This window comes from Asparagus officinalis, chromosome 1 (genome assembly GCF_001876935.1).
Source record: "Asparagus officinalis chromosome 1, Aspof.V1, whole genome shotgun sequence".
Classification (NCBI taxonomy): domain Eukaryota; kingdom Viridiplantae; phylum Streptophyta; class Magnoliopsida; order Asparagales; family Asparagaceae; genus Asparagus; species Asparagus officinalis.
This window is the reverse complement of record NC_033794.1, coordinates 113,611,263-113,628,583: the sequence shown is the minus strand read 5'-3', so window position 1 is coordinate 113,628,583 and position 17,321 is coordinate 113,611,263. Positions and strand designations below refer to the sequence as shown.

General features: G+C 38.3%; 1 protein-coding gene across 1 annotated transcript; it reads left to right on the top strand.

Moving 5' to 3' along the window:
• Positions 14,595-15,418, top strand: LOC109839659. Its single transcript, XM_020408178.1, has 3 exons — positions 14,595-14,900; positions 15,083-15,242; positions 15,312-15,418. The coding sequence occupies exons 1-3, from the start codon at positions 14,595-14,597 to the stop codon at positions 15,416-15,418; spliced, it is 573 nt and encodes a 190-aa protein (XP_020263767.1).

Sequence of the window (17,321 nt, the reverse complement as noted above, 5' to 3'; positions counted from 1 at the left end):
AATAAGCAAATGAAAATCTATTTACAAATAGAAGGAAAACGCTTAATGTTGAGTTTTCATTTTCAATCTTTTTGAGAGAATAACTCGTGATTATTCACAACGATCTTTAGCCATTCCGATCTGTAACTTGATCTATTTTTAGTGACTTGTCGGGTAAACGGATTGAGTTTTGATCAGATTTTTGGATATTGGTTTTCCTGTCTGATTTTTTGCTAATTTCTCTCTAATCGATTCTTTGATTTAGTATTTAATTTAAATTTAAATATCATTATTAGAATTGACTTACTATTAGAGAATTGTGCTTATTGTTGTGATAAACTTGTGTTTCACAAAAGTATATACTAACTCTTATTTGTGCTTAATGGTCTTTATATTGTGAAAAGGAAACACTGTATTCTGGTGACTTGTTTCCTAGGTTTTAGGAGATTTTTTTTTTTAATCTCTAGAGTTTTAGAGATCAAGTGTTGGCTTCAGTGTTTTGGAGGATCTCTTGCATTCGGACTTGGAGATTGTTGTAAGGAGGTCTTGACTCCAAAAGCAAGGTTTGTAACTTAATCTCTGGGTTGGAGTAGAAGTTAGTGGAGATCATGAAGAATTGGGATGCTATCAAGGAGAGTGGACATAGGTGTATCGGCTGAAGCACTATAAAAATTTATTTGTTTGTGATTGTGTTTTCTATGTGGTGATCTCTGAACTTACATATTTATTTTGCATCCAGATTATGTATATATCTTATTGCAAGTTGAATATTGAGGTTTTGTTGTGAAAAACTATTAAGGTGTAGATAACTTATAAACTGAACTGAAAAGAGAATAAGTTTTAATTTCCCAATAGTTGCCACATCACCCTATTCACCCCACCCTCTCGGGTGATTTTCAGGCATTGCCTTAGAAGTCAAATATCTAATGGGGTTTTCTATTAGAATTTCTTCTTTCTTTCTTTGGAGGAGGATGACTAGTGGAAAATTTGATTGTACATCTGTGTGGCTAGTTAGAAGTTGAAGGCATGCCTCTGGAAACATTTGCTTGATTGGACAACCATAAACACAATTTGTATAACTATGGGAAAATTTTGGTAAATATTTAACGGCTAAGTTATGGAAGATTTCCTCATATACCAAGACTGGGAGAATGTAATATATTACTCAATGGTTTTTTTAGAGAACCCATAATAAGGATTCAGTTAGGGTGTTTTTGAGGAGTTACTTGGATGTTTATTATAAGTGGCACTCTTCTGCTTTATTGCCAATAATGGTGTATCCTAATTCTAATTTACCCTAAACATAGGCTTGGTTTGGTAGGGGGTATGAGGAGGTTAGGTAAAGTGAGGTGCAAAGATTTCTTTTGTGTTTTCTTGTTTAGTTGGAACGGGAGTGTGGGGAGGTATATGATCTTTTTTTTGGGGGTCTGGTTGAGGGGATAAGAAGAGGGAGGTGCATGAGTGAGTACAATAATATCACTTTGAGAAATAAAGATAGGGTTTTTATAAAGTAGACAATTGGTTAATTATGAAAAATTGATGAGGGTATAAGAGTCATTATAGAATAAATCTATTCTCAGAGTCTTATAGAATGAATCTATTCTCTCATGTATCCCTTCAAATTTGGGGGATGTTTCTCTCTCGCCGCTTTCTATTCATTTTGCACTTTCTCTCACTATACCCTACCTCACTCCACCTCACCCCCTTCAAAACCTCCCTACTAAAGAGGATTTTTTGTTTTGTCCCTTATCTCACTCCACCTCCCCTCCTACCAAACCAAGCATAGGGCGAAATATAGAAGGTCTCTATGCTGTTTAGGCTTAGCACAATGGCAAAGGGGGATGGTTAACGGGAGTCTTGTTCAAGCTTGGTTTATGGCTAAAAAGAATCTATGTAATTGGATTTAAGATATACCTAACACAAATCTTATTGAATATTGGATGGATATCACAGGAAGGTTATATCAACATTGGAGTATCTGCCTTCTTCCTTCAAAATGAAGGGAAAACACTTCTAGTCCTCACCGAATAAGCGAGGCTATTTTTGAGCTACACCCTGATAGTCTAAAATTAATTTCAATAAAAGGATCTTTTAATATTGTATATCTAGTCTTGATAGTTCAAAATTTAAATATCTCCATTATTTTTCATAAAGTCTATTCTACTGGAGCAAAACTTCAAAGTTATGTGAAAGTTGAGGGTTGTAGTTTCACTCAACATGTCCTTGTTGGTTGAATGCTCTTTTCAGCCGAATCCACATTAGATATGTGTTAGGTAGGACTTGGACTTGAGTTAAACTCTGGTACGAGACTCTCACAACTTTCCTATCTTGCTATGCATTTTGATGAATTTTTTTATGAAGCCATAAATTTCAAAAGATATGCGTATATGTTGCCTTTTGTGAGTTGTTTTACACTTTTTGGATGACCCACAACATTTGTAATCTAGCAACATTCGCTGATCACATTCCAGAAATTTACCGTGAGGCTTTTAGGCATGGGTCTTGCTTTCATCTTGTCAAGCCTATACTATTGATAATGTGAGTATTGTGTGGCAATAGCCTGGAGAGTTGCAGCAAATACCTCAACAGAACTTTATAGAGTAAGGAACATCATAAGCTCTCTCTATCACTTCTTAAAACATGAAACTTGATAGCATTCTCAATCTCATGTAAGTGCCTGTACTTTTTGCTTATTATGATGTGCTTATCCTAGAAGATATAATGCTCGATGGAATAGAAAGTGTTGACACTGAATATGCTCTTGAATTAAGCTCAATGTAGTTCTTGTCTGACCATTTTTCTAATTTTGGTTTCAATCCTTTTATCGAGGATAATGTATACTTGTGTATGTCCCCTTTAGGAAAAATGTTCTTGATCTGTCTGTCGTTAGATGATAGAGATGTATCTAAGTGTCAGAGACATTTTATTGAGGGAAGTATCCATCATATTATAGGAAATATGTTGTACGTAGTATTTAGAATAAACAATTCTTGTCCCATAATATCAGGAATGTGATTGTCAGACTTAAGATTATTAGGAAGGTTTCATTACCATTTTTGGTTCAATATGAATTTATTTGGATGCACAACGTTTCCGTATTTATAGTGACGACAATAGACAATATCAATCACTTAAGGAGTAATAACATCAATAGGTGTTCATGTGTAATGTAGTACCCTATCAGAATGTGAAACCCCTGTTACTCCATAACGAGCTTGAATTCTTTAAAGTTGAGGTTGTGGCCCATGGAGAAGTAGATTTATTTGGAACTCAACGAATACGAAGTTACACTTTTAAAACAAGATTGTTTTGAACACAAAGGATTTGCCCAAATTCAAACAAACTTGGCTTAATATAGAACCTACTTAGTCAAACATGAGTTTTGAAGAGTCAACTGAAGATTATCTTCTAGGTCATAGATCTAGAATATTGTGCATAGAACTAATAAATCTATATGGTTTATAAAAAATAGTCCACTAAAAACATGGAGACATGCGAGGAAAAAACAAATAGAAACATAGCCAGCTAGATTATTCTGCTCATTAAGACACAACATAGGAGTTCTCATAACAAGACATTTTAATAATTTAAAGGAAAATGTAACTTAAATAGTTTTAAACATAACAAGCTTAAAGTTTACCAGATGGAGTAGGTTCATATTTCAAACACATTGAACTTCCTTGGTTCTGTTAGCTTTCTCTTGTCTCGGGTATATCAACAATAGCTTTTAAGTGAAAATCCTACATCTTTTTTACATTATCGTCAATGATGGGACTTTTATCAAAATGAGGAAAAGGGTTGGATGAGGACTCCATCGAGCTTAATTCAGAAGCATTTTCAGTGTTAGTGTTTTTCGATCCATCAAGCACTATATCTTCAAGAGCAATCCCATCATAATAAGCAAAAGGTACATGCTCTTGCATTAGATTCAAAATATCAAGTCAATGCCTTAGGAAGTGATCACGAAGACTTTACAATGTTTCTTACTATTTTAAGTTCTTTTGAGGTGTTTGCTTTGATCCCTTAGGCGTTTTGCCAAACGACATCCATATCATTAAGAATTATAGACTTGACAAGGTGTAAGCGAGACCGGTGCCTATAAGCTTCGCGTTGAGTTTCTAGATCACAATCAGTGGAAATTGCTACATAGGTATGTTTGCGGTCATCAGAAAAGTGCTAGATAATTCACAAAAAGGTTGGATATGTAAATATCTTTTGAAATTTTTGAAATTTACATTTCAGATGAAAATGATGAAGCATATGATGAATCAACTCTAATGTTTGTGTCCAATGATTGTGTTAACGTCCCTTCACTGCACAAAAACTCTGCAGTTACGCTAAGAGTTATAATTTTAATATTCTTAACAATTTGGAAAGGCTTGAATTAAGGTGGGCATTTGTATTTATTTCTTGTATCAAGCCAAAATGGTGAAGTCAAAGTCTAACTGGGAAGCTACCAGCTAGAGAAAAGTTAAACATGGAAAAGTTTGAGTTCAATTGGGTCATGGATTATTCTATATTTGGAGATCTTTGATGTAAAAAAGGATATCCTATGTGGCGAAAGAGAACAAAAATGATTTGGTGAACGGGTTAAATCTGACTTGAACTACAACTTGAACTGAAATTTAGTTGGTTTCAAGATCGATTGAAGTTGATGCTTTGCTAGAACATCATATATGAAGATTAGAAAATGATTTCCAGGAGGAATTTGAAGGCAACTCGTAATAGGAGAGGTCTTCAAGAACCCCTTTGATGAGAAAGTCATTGGATTCAAGCAAATCATCCAAGCAATTAAGCAAATGTGCTTGTGAAAGATATTTGAGAAACAAAAATATTTTCATCTCTCTCAACTAATAAATTTCCTTTTCCCCATGGAGGTAAGCGAATTGCTAAACCATGTAGACTTTTTTTGTTCGCATGATTGCTTTGCTCTTTTTGTTCGTGATACAAGGGTTTGACCAAATCCTAGAAGTAGTAGCTGTTAATTAATTTTTTTTTTGACTGTGAGTTATGACAAAATGCTTGTTAGGGACAGTTCTAGTAGTTTAGTAAATGTGTCACCATAAATTTCTATCTCAAAGAATTAGACAAAACGATCATCTCTTAATCACTATAAATTGTTTAAGTGGCAATTTCGTGCAAATTTACTTTCATCTCATGAAATTAGTATGTGGAATGAGTTTTACTTTGCAAAATGTCATGAACTAAAGTATCAGGGCCATATTATGGAAACAGTGTTAATATGTCAATTTTTATCGAAATATTTTTTGTTTGTTTTCCTAATCTCGTTGACTTCATTCATTTGTATCGTCATTTTTGATGTTTTGGAAGTTGAAGAGATGTCAGCATTCGTGTTCGACCTTTCTTTGTTTTTCCCTCCAAAGAAGTATTTGCAAGTGATATTAAGTTTTTGCTTGTTTAATCAAGTTCATTTTTTGTTTCTAAGTATCGAATTAATTTGTTAGACATTTTTTCTTTGTCTGATTTCTCTTTTCTTCTGAATCATTTGATTCTAGAAATTCTTTGAAATTCATGCAATGTGATATCTGCAAAAAAAGAATTTGCAAATTACTGATACTCTCCATTCCTCTCTTCTGAGCGAAGTAATCCAGAGAAAAACTTGGGCTAGTTTTGGCACTTTGAGTAGTTAAATACAGATACATGTTTGGTAACCAATGATAGCTGAATATTTGACCCCAAACAAAACACACACACACACACACACACACACACACACAAAAGAGAAAAAAAGGAAGTTAAATTTCCCTGCTTCCTCCCCAGGAATTGTGCACATTGCAGCGAAGTAATCGAGAGAAAAACTTGTGCTAGTTTTGGCTCTTTGAGTAGTTAAATACAGATACATGTTTGGTAACCAATGAAAGCTGAATATTTGACCCCCCCCTCCCCCACCACCACCACCACCAAAAAAAAAAAAAGAAGTTAAATTTCCCTGCTTCTCCCCAGGAATTATGCACATTGCACATTAGACGATTCTAATATGATCAAGTGTGTCCATTGTGCAACAAAATTTGAGTGTGGAATAAAATTTACATTTGTTGCTCTAATTAGTATTTCTATCTTGATATTTTCCTCTAATTGGGGGGAAATCAGACTATAGTAGGACCACCTGCATGGTTAGGAATCCTGACCTTGACGTGGGATGATGGGATTTATGACTAAAATTTTCTATATAATTAATTCAGCTATTGTTAGCTCTATCGAATAGTTGATATTGAATAAATCTTTGATCTTTATAGTACCCAAGTAAACACTTATATGATAGACAAGCTCAGTTGATTGATCAATAACAAGGTGAATTTTGTTGCAATTTTAGCGGACACTTGTTTACGATTTGTTTCTGTTTCAACTTGGAATGGTCTTGCACGATTTTCTTTCCGCCAGGTAACGGAACAGAATTGAATTATACAGATTAGAAGCTAACAAATTTTCATGACATTGCATCTTTTATTTGACAATTTCTACGTATTTCATGCAATGATACAGGAAGTTTGTTAATCATAGTTAACGAATTCTCTGTTCATGCTTATGACTATATTTTTTGAGTTGATGGGATCATTTCTTAGGAACTGATGTTTGCTTATGCACTGTTCAGGATATTGTGTAACTTTGGCGGACACTCTGAAGGAATTATTTTTTTACATTGAGGCTATTGTGTAATCTCAGTGTCACTCCGCAAGTTTTATTAAAAAAAATACGCTTTTATCTCCTAGCTCTCATTTTAAATTTAAGACTATAATGCTTAAGATTCTAACAATTGTCTATGTGCTACTTGCACGCTCATTGTTGTAGGACAGGTATTAGTTAAAATCAGGATTTTCAGAAGTTATATGTTTAGTTTACATGAAACCTGCCCTTTAAAAAGCTATTTCTTCATGCTATTTGCAGTTTACCATTAATAAATAGATTGTGCAGTGTGTAACTGCTACAACTTTCGATTTTTCATCACCATAACTACTCCAGCCTTCAGGTAATCATTTTACTTACCACAGTAGAAAACAATGGATGAGGACAGGGTTTTCATGGAGGAATATTATTGCTAATGCATGCTTTCGTCAATCCAAAGCAGTTTCTGTCTCTTCATTATTTATTTATTTATTTGTTTATTTTTATTTTATTTTGTTATTTTACAGTTCTTTAAATGAGCCAATTACACATTTGAATCAATATGATTATCAGCTTTTATGGTAAGAGAATTTCTCTTGGTTAAGTATTTTCAGCTATGCAACTCATTTGATGAACAGAATATAGCAATAACGTTTCTTCTTGTTTCCCTTGCTGATGGCTATGCAACGTCAACCGGGAAAAAAAAAATTACCTCCAAATAAAGGCACAGTAAAGGAGTTACAGGAATAAATTCTATGAGTTTTGCCCGTTGCCGTTGTTATTCTTGGGGAGTAGTTAGGTGGCAGATGTTTCCAGGCTAGAGACTGATAGTACTGCGTTTATAAGACTTATTTTCTCGAGACAAAAAGGATTTTATCTGTGCTGTTCCTGCGAGTCTTTTAATTTACTGGCAATATACTCATCTTTTTAGAATTTCTTGTGTTTGCAGTTTTAAGATTATGTGGGAAAATGAAGTAATGCCACTATCATCTGGAATGAAACAAAGAGGGCAAGCTGAGTACCGATAAGTGAAGTTTTGTGTTTTAAAAATAACTTAGGGGTGTATATGCAATAGTAGGGATGGCAAATGGATGGTTTTGGTTGGGTTTTGGTTGGGTCATAAATGAGTGGGCACATTTATGACCACTTAGGGGCTGTTTGTTTGCAAAAATGGGAAGGGGAAAGCCTGTCAAATCTGACAAAAACTGTCAGTTTTGGCAGGCTTTCTTGCAAAAACGCCTCTTTTAGAGGCGTTTTTGCAAGAAAGCCTACCAAAAGTGACAGTTTTTGTCAGATTTGTCAGCTTTCCTCTAACTTTCTCCTTCAAAAAAAATGAAACAAACGGACCATTTATGACCCATTTAGCACTTGCTAAATGGGTTGGTTCTCATCCACCCATTTACTAAATGGGTGGTTCATGGATAACCCAATAACCCATTTAGTTATGATTATGATGCTTCTATATATATGTAAGTTTCAAGGATCTACTTGCAAACTTTCAGGGGTTTTTGGCAAACTTTCAGGGGGGTTTTCTGCAAACTTTTAGGGGGTTTTCTGTAAACTTTTAGGGTTTTTTGTAAACTTTCAGGGGGTTTTCCGCAAACTTTTAGGGGGTTTTTTACAAACTTTCAGGGGGGTTTTGCAAACTTTCAGGGGGTTTTCTGCAAACTTTTAGGGGGTTTTCTGCAAACTTTCAGGGGTTTTTTTGTAAACTTCCAGGGGGTTTTTTGCAAACTTTCAGGGGGTTTTCTGCAAACTTCTAGGGGATTTTCTGCAAACTTTCAGGGGGTTTTTTGTAAACTTTTAGGGGGTTTTAGTAAACTTTCAGGGGGGTTTTTGTAAACTTTTAGGGGGGTTTCTACAAACTTTTAGGGGGTTTATGTAAACTTTCAGAGGGTTTTTTGTAAACTTTCAGGGTGTTTTTTGTAAATTTTTAGGGGGTTTTCTGTAAACTTTTAGGAGATTTTTTACAAACTTTCAGGGGGTTTTCTATAAATATTTCTTTCTCAATTGAATCGACTACTTCAGAAAATTAGGACAGAATTGTGAGGAAAAGAAGCAAATGATGACGGGGCTGAGCAAAAGAAGAGATGGACTCGTAACAAGTCTAGTTTACTACCTGCTCGGTTATTTAAAAAAAGCCCTTACTTTGGTCATGTGACAAATTACACTTGGCCGCAAACGCATATATCTCCTGCCGACGAAGAATTATGAGCGCCTACTTTTTATATTTATATATCATTAAGGGTGTTTTTTGTAATTTTTAAAAGTTTGAGGGTGTTACTTGCAAATTTGATATTTATAGGGGACTACCGAATTTTTTTAGATTTCATGTGTCATTTGCAAGTTTAGAAAATTCTAAGATTGTTTTGTAGTTTTGAATTCTTAAGGGTGTTTTTTGCAATTTTTAAACTTTGAGGGTGCTTTTTGTAAATTATAAATTTACAGGGGGTTGCTAGTAATTTTTGGATTTTATGTGTCATTTGTAGGTTTTGAAATTTCAGGATGGTTTTGTAATTCTAAACTATGTAGGGTGTTTTTCTAAAAATTTAAAACTTTGAGGGTGTTAATTATAAATTTTAAATTTATAGGTGACTATTGAAATTTTTTAGATTTCATATGTCATTTGTAAGTTTAGAAAACTCTAAGATTGTTTAGTAATTTTGAAGTTTTGAGGGTGTTTTTCTCATTTTCTACAACTTTAAGGGTGTTTTTGCAAATTATAAAATTTCAGGGGGCTGTTGGTAATTTTTGAATTTCATGTGTCATCTGTGAGGTTAGAAAATTTTGATAGTTTTTTTTATAATTTTTAACTCTTGAGGCCGTTTTTATAATATTTTAAACTTTGAGGGTGTTTTTTGCAAATCTTAAAATTTTAAGGGGTTGTTAGTCATTTTAAGTGTTTTCTATAATTTTTAACTTTTGAAAATAAGTTTTGTAATTGTTTAAGCGTTGAGGGTGTTTTTTAAACAATATCCATCTAAACGGGTAAATGGGTGGGTAATAACCCACCCATTAATGACCCATTTATCTTTAATAGAAACTATACCCACCCATTTATGGGCCATTTAACTAAATGGGTGAGTTTGGATGGTTCATTTGGCGGGTGGGTATGGGTGGGCAATTGGTTTTGGGTTCATTTTGCCATCCCTATGGATGGTTCATTTGGCGGGTGGGTATGGGTGGGCAATTGGTTTTGGGTTCATTTTGCCATCCCTATGCAATAGTCCTATAGCAAAGTTTTTTTTGGTTAATTATTCTCAACTGTTTCAACTAGTTTGGGCAGTCAATCGAGCATAGCGCTTAATTCGAAGCTGTAGCATCTCCGAGCTTACATTGTCATTGCAAATGCATTGTCCATCAATCTTTTTAGAGTGACACTATTGTTTGCGTCAAAAGTTGCTTTCATTGATAATTCTATTGAACTTCGGTCGTTTACAACGAATTGCAATGAAAAAATTAGAAAATTACAACTCTTGAGAAACTAACACAGAAGTCGTTTATCGAATCCTGTTTTTGTGAGACTTTGCCTGTGCCGGGAACGCTTTGGTTCGTGGACCGCCGAATCACAGATCGTGAAGGGGGTTTACTGATTCTGACTTCGTTTATCGAAGTGAGAACTTGAAACGATATCTTATTAAAGTAAGATAGTCGTTCTTCTTAAAATCAAGTCAAAGCTCAATTTCAAGGAGTCACACGAAAACTCAAATCTGCTCTCTCTGCACTGGATTGCTCGAAAATATGCTCGATCCTCGTCAGAAGTGACCCTAGGGGGGTATTTATAGCCTCAGGGGTCTGTAACTGCAAAAACTCAACAAACGACGACATTAGTACGGCGAGACAGTGTTTACTGTCTCGGCGGGCGAGACAGTAAACGCTATCTCGGAAATAGTAACCGTCAGGCAGTTTTTGTTTTAACTGCCTTCCCACGTTTCAAACTCCGTTATTTTGGCAGTTATCCACGTGATTTTCGCCCACGATGCTTCCCACGTCTCTTGACAGTTGATGAACACGTGTAGGGCAGTTATCGAGGTGGTTTTGACCATTTTAACACTGTCTCGCTGGCGAAACAGCAAACACTGTCTTTAGCATTTTTTGACGCCTACGGATACCCCCTCCAAATTATTCCAGACTCATTCTTTTATATAGGAGCATGGGATACTTTGGATAAGATAGATTTTACTTACGATCCCTTCAATGCTTGGTGGAGTAGATCGTGTAGAAGAATTTGTAAAATGGCTTTGGCTTTTGATCTCTTCATTCATTAGTCTATTCAGTTCTTTGTAGAATAGCTAATACTTCTCCGGCACTGCGTTTATCGCTTGACCGTTGTCGAGATCTTGAATTGAAGTTGGTATTTCCAGATTGATGCTCGTTTGTCTCTCGAAAGTTCGTCAGGTTATCCTTAAGAATATTCAGATTAATATTCTCCAGAAACTTCCTGTTGAGGGTAGGAATACAGTTTAGACTCGTGTACCCATTGGAGTATTCATGTGTGTAGAAACAGCATATCGAAACAATCGTCGCCATTTCATGATATGAGACAGCTCATACTATCTTGTGGTGCGGGACAGTATATACTGTCTCGCTGTGCGAGACAGTATATACTGTCTCGCACGGCGAGACGGCGAGACAGTGAAGTCTGTCTCGCTTCGGCGAGTCGGGGTTATAAAACCCCGACTTAGGGTTTTTTCAGAGGCGTTTCACGTCGATTTTGCAGCGATTTCTTGGGCGATTTTGTGCGATTTTCCACAACTTTTCTACCTCTTTTCCTCCTCTTTGTTTCCGACTTGGGTGGAGCTTTCATTTGGGGATATCTCACTCGGATTTGATAGGTTTGTTCACCCCCTTTCTCTTTAAAATTCCAAGTTCCTTTAACTGTGACCTTGCATGAATTGCGTCGACGATATTCTGTGCTATTTTGTTCAATTTCACGTTCAAAACCCTAATTTTCACGTTGGGTTTTACTGTAGATCACATATTGGTCATGTCGCCGCGTAGATCTCGAGGTTCTCGAGGCCATCCGACTGTTCAGTCTCCCGAGGGGGCTGCTCCTGTTGCCGCTTCACATGGGGGTATATCTCTTTCATCCTTTTGCAATTTTAAACACTGTATTTCTTCAATTTTATGCGTCAATACCTGTGTTTGTATGCAGATCCTCGTTTGTATCATTTGAGATACCTTCGAGAAGAGCCGGTATCCTCCTTTGAGGGGATCGACGCTTAAAAGTGTTTGTTTTGCTTGGACAAAACACACTTTATAATACACAGGGGCGATTTCATATCATCCCGCATGTATTGAAAGGTTCTGGTATGCCGTTATAATGCCCGTGCATAGTAACACATATCTCCTTTATACATATGGTAGATGAAAAATCGTCACACCTGTTACGAGATAGCGACTATATATTATGGAGTAAGATATACCGTTTTCTCTAAAATTTTAGGACTATACTTACACAGCTTATGTGTATCTCCTGTATCAGTCCATTTTCCTTCCACAATCTTCACCGTCGATGCAGTTACGGGCCAGAGTAGTGTCACTCATTCTTATTATGAGGGGCTACCATTAATCGAGTCTGCTCCTCAGTTCAAGTCAGACGTTTCTTTTACCCTCTCACGAATTTAGATACTGTATTTTGTCAATTTCGTATACATGTACCTGTATTTGTATGCAGATCCTCGTTTGTATCCTTTGAGATACCTTCGAGAAGAGCCGGTATCCTCCTTTGAGGGGATCGACGCTTAAAAGTGTTTGTTTTGCTTGGACAAAACACACTTCATAATACACAGGGGCGATTTCATATCATCCCACATGTATTGAAAGATTCTGGTATGCCGTTATAATGCCCGTGCATAGTAACGCATATCTCCTTTATACATATGGTAGATGGAAAATCGTCACACCTGTTATGAGATAGCGACTATATCTTATGAAGTAAGATATATCGTTTTCTCTAAAATTTTAGGACTATACTTACACAGCTTATGTGTATCTTCTGTATCAGTCCATTTTCCTTCCACAATCTTCACCGTCGATGCAGTTACGGGCCAGAGTAGTGTCACTCATTCTTATTATGAGGGGCTACCGTTAATCGAGTCTGCTCCTTAGTTTAAGTCAGATTACAGCGAAGGGGCCCGAGAATTGGTTCAACGAGGTAGTTGCCGTATTCTACGACGGTTAATCACGGACGCGACATTAATTTCAGAACAGGACTCAAACCAATGTATAAGGAAACCAGACTTCTTGTTTGGTGACTCCATAAAGGATCCGGCGATTGCTTTCTGCAAGCCTGCGCAGTGGTTACACGAGGATGGTTCGTCATTCCTGTACTTGCCTTTTATCCCTCGAGAGCATTCACTGTTAAAGTTCAGGAATTTATCGGTTAGATGTGAGATGTTCTGGAGGTTAACCGAAAACCACAAACGTATTCATTGTGGTTTCATCGGGAAAGAGGCTACTCCAGGTTCCAGTGAAAGAGCTTCTATACGAGGGCTTCATCCGGGTGTCTTAGGCCAAGACAATATACCTCAGAATGAAAAGACAGCGCAGGCCAACACTGTGAAGAATCGTTTGGCTGCAATGAAGAAGAAATTACCCCACGAGAGTTTCAGATGTTATGGATGAGTCCATTATTCTGGGGATAAATGGTGGTGGACCAGAATGACTCGCTATGTGTTGAAACGTTGGGGGCGAGAGTTAGCAGAATTAGGGTTGGAAGTCCCGATCCGTGCCAGCATGCATGGTCTGCAAATTAGTGTAGGTCATTTCCTCCGTTTGTCCGAGATCTATAATCCTGACACTAATACGTTCTTCACCAAGAACGGGGAGCTCGGGTTGCCATTGCACGAAATGATGAAGGTGTCTGGCTTGCCCATAGGCGATGTTCCATATCAAGAGTTCTTCCCAACCACCAGTCAGCTTAATAAGATGAAGGATCGGTCATCTGTGACCCACGAGACTTTATGGGAACTGACTTGTCATTATCATGTAGCTATGGCTGAGATGGAAACCAAAGCTAGGAAGAAATCTCCCCAGGTCAGCTTAAAGCAATTCGCCGATTATCTGTGGAAGAGGTACGTGGATTATCTCCTTTGAGCCCGGGTGACATCAATCGGCTGTTGGAGAAAACAAACGCACAATCTTACACTTCTCATTCAGAAGATGGGTTTTCGCATGGAACTAAATTCCGCTCTTATTTATTTCAAGCTGGTGTTCCAATTCGCCCCACTACTCTGCTGGCTGGCTTTCTGGCCATATGGTTGAAAAGATGTGTAGTTCCCCACCAGTCATCCGACGCTATGGCAATGGAAGTGTTGTATCCAGCCGTCCAGTTAGCCACAGGTCGCAGATTATCCTTGCTTCCTACTATGGTGGCGGCTATTCACAGTAGGTTACGGCAGTTAGTTTCCGCATTCACTCAAGAGAAAAAGAAACCCTCTGCCAGTATATCTGTTCCGAAACTAGAATTACCCTACACTTATTTGATGACATGGTTGGTTCTGCACCGGCCAGATTTAATGGAAGCTCCTGAGACGGTGGATCCTAGTCTTCCTCTTTTACAGACCCTTGAGTGTTGCAAATGGATCAGACATCGATGGCCGGACATAACGAGGCAGTTCAAAATTCATAAGTGTTGGGAATTCTTCCCCTGCTTCCCTCGATTCTCCGGTACGTATAATACGACCTTGTTGGATGCTGAAGAGCCGAGGCAGAACCGTACCATTCTGGACGTCGGGTGCTTCAGATGGTTGATGAACATTCGACCTGGATATCTATTGTTTAGGGTAAGAGATGTTTGTCACATTGAACCTTATCTTCCATGTCGATTCGCCCGTCAGTTTGGCTATGACCAGATATATGTTGGCAACCCAAACCGTCACCTTAGCTTTCGAGGTGGACTTATCGACGGTGCGAGAGCTTGGTTTTGGAGTATCGCCGGCTGCACCAACGCTGAATTTGATCTACCTTTAGAAGCGGCACCTCTACGGATGACCTTCCTGTTTTGCAAGTGGTTGATAGCCGCTAATATCGTCCCTCAACATAGGGGAATATCGGACTCAGAGGAAGAGGCAGCTCCGCAGCAAGCGACAGAGGCGACTCATGAGGCTATGGTGTCGACTCGAGGAAAAGAGGCTGCTGAATCATCGAGAAAAGGAAAGGAACCGGTTCTTCCAGCTGTTAGTGAAGAGGAATTTGATAGTGAGGAAACGGAGACTTCTGAAGAGGCGGGTGAGACTGGCTCGAGTTCTGATGAAAGAGCTGGTCTCCCTGATTCTTTCTTTGAAAGGGGACTTGTAAGACCTTCCGTCGCTCCGGCCCAACCACAAGCTGCTCCGAAAAAACGGAGAGAGAGAGAGTCGTCATGACCTATCCTAATCGGATGACGGTAGACGTCCTCAGTGGAGACGAAGAGGATGAAGAGGATACAGTGCCTCTTGTTCATAGGCAAAGATCTCAATCTTCTACTCAAGTTCAGACTCAAGCTTCCCCCAGAGTTGAACTGCGCACTAAATATCACCATGAGGGTTCTGAAGCACGTCCACTGAAGAGACAGAAGAAAGTTGTCTCTAAGCCACGCGTTCATCTTCCTGCTCTAGAAGAGACGTCTGATCGTAGTGCTTCTTCTGATGAACAAGGTAACTATTTGTCTTTATTGCTTTCACACTTCTTAACGTTCAAATTTATTTCATGCTCAACTTCTGTAGGGAATCAAGAAGAAGGAGAATTGCCAGCTGATGCTGTTTCTCCCGGAGGTATGGAGACTGAGGAGACCAGCTTCGTCCAGCAAATGCAGGATGCTCTGAAAGAATGACCAGCTGACGTTCCACCAACTTCTGACATCGATTCCTCGGCTGCGGATACAGGTACTGATCTTTCTCCCATTGGAAGAGAAATCCGAGAAATGAATGAGTCAGACCGTGTGTCTCCTTTAATGACTTGTGCGCTTGGTCTCCTTTTAGTTAAACTAAAAGAAGCAGGTACAAGTGGTGAAGCTCTCGAATCCGTCCCGACCAACGAAGGTAATTAATCTTTGTCTTGAGCAAATTCGTTTGAATTTACGTGTCATTTACGATTCAACACGTTTTGTAGATGCCACGATGCACGAATCAACTGAAGGAGAAACTATCCATGCTACTAAAGTCGACGATTTTAATGATTTCGACTTTAATCTTGATATCTCAGAGGACGACCACCAGCAAATTCTTGATTCTCTGTCGAGGAAAATTCCTGATACTGCTACAGGATCAGATGTTGGAATTGGTTCAAAAGAAGCAGGTCCTTCTGAGAGTAAGGCCTTGATTCTGTAAACTCCATATATACATACATATATATATTTAACTTGATTAATCATATAATTGTTCGAATTATAGGACCAGTTGCTGGAACTGATACTACTATAATCATTGGAACATCTGATTAATCAGATAATCGTGATCTCGTGCCATGGGCGGGAACTGAGGTTGATTTGCAATCGTCTGTTCTCGAATCTCAACCTACTACTCCTATGGGGTTGATTTGCAATCGTCTGTTCTCGAATCTCAACCTACTACTCCTATGGACCCGATGATGATAGAAGTTACCGTCACTCCCCAGATTAGCCCAGTTGCAACAAAAGCGAGACCAACTGAAGAAGTTGGTACATCAGCCGATGTGATGTCCAGAGCTGGTAAGTTTTACCCATAACTTGTTTCAAATTTCGGATTATCATCCCATTATGCTCATCGTAATCCTTTTGTTTGTAGAATCCCCTCCTAAAGTGCCTCTTAGCTTGGACCCGAAGTTCTCTGAAGTTGAGATTAAAAAACCTTCTGACGTAGCGGGTACATCAACGGCCACTATTCTTGAACCAACTTTGGTTGTTCAGGAAGCCGGATTACCACCCTTGGGTGAACCAAGTCATACTGAGGGTTCTTCCGTCGAACTTGGTATGCTTCCGCTTGTTGTCTTGTATGCATACATATGTTCTGTACTGACCCATTTGCCCTCATTGCAGTTCCCTCATCATTATCGAATCAGATCCAAGCTCTGTTGGTCGACGACGATCCGGATAAGGCTGTCATATGTTCTAATCTCCAAGGCTTCATCCCCTTTTTGAACTCTATGGTGGATCGTATTCTCTTCAAAGGGTCATATTTTGAGAATTATAAAAAATCTCTTGAGCGTTTCATATCAGGATTCAGAGAGGAAGGGTATAATGAGTTAGCCGATTCAATCAACGCTTATTTGGTTGATTTGAAGCGACATGTTGAACTTCTACAAGCTCTTCGTACCAAAGGCATACCCTCCTATATCGCTTCTCGTATGGAATCTGAGTTGCAAGCGTGGCATGATTCCCAAAAATCAGCTAACCTCGAACTTCAAAAGCTAAGAGTCTGAAGTGATCAACTTAGGGTGAGTGTTGGCAAAAGAACACAAGCCAAGGTTAATCTACGCCGGGATTTAGAATCGAGTCGAGCGGAAATAGCTCGCTTAGAGGAGGAACTTGCAATGGCCAAGGATGCTCATGAGGTCTTGGAGTCCGAGTTGACGCAGGAAATTCAGATTGAAGAAAACCTGTTACAGCAGCTGAACCTTCAAGATAAAATACTTGCTGAAAAGGAACAAGAGGTCGCCGCGCTTCACAGTGTTGACGAAGAAGCCTTCAAAATTAAATTGGCGGCTGAACTTGAACATGCTTATGCATTAGAGCTTTCAAAACTTGAAAATCAGATTAG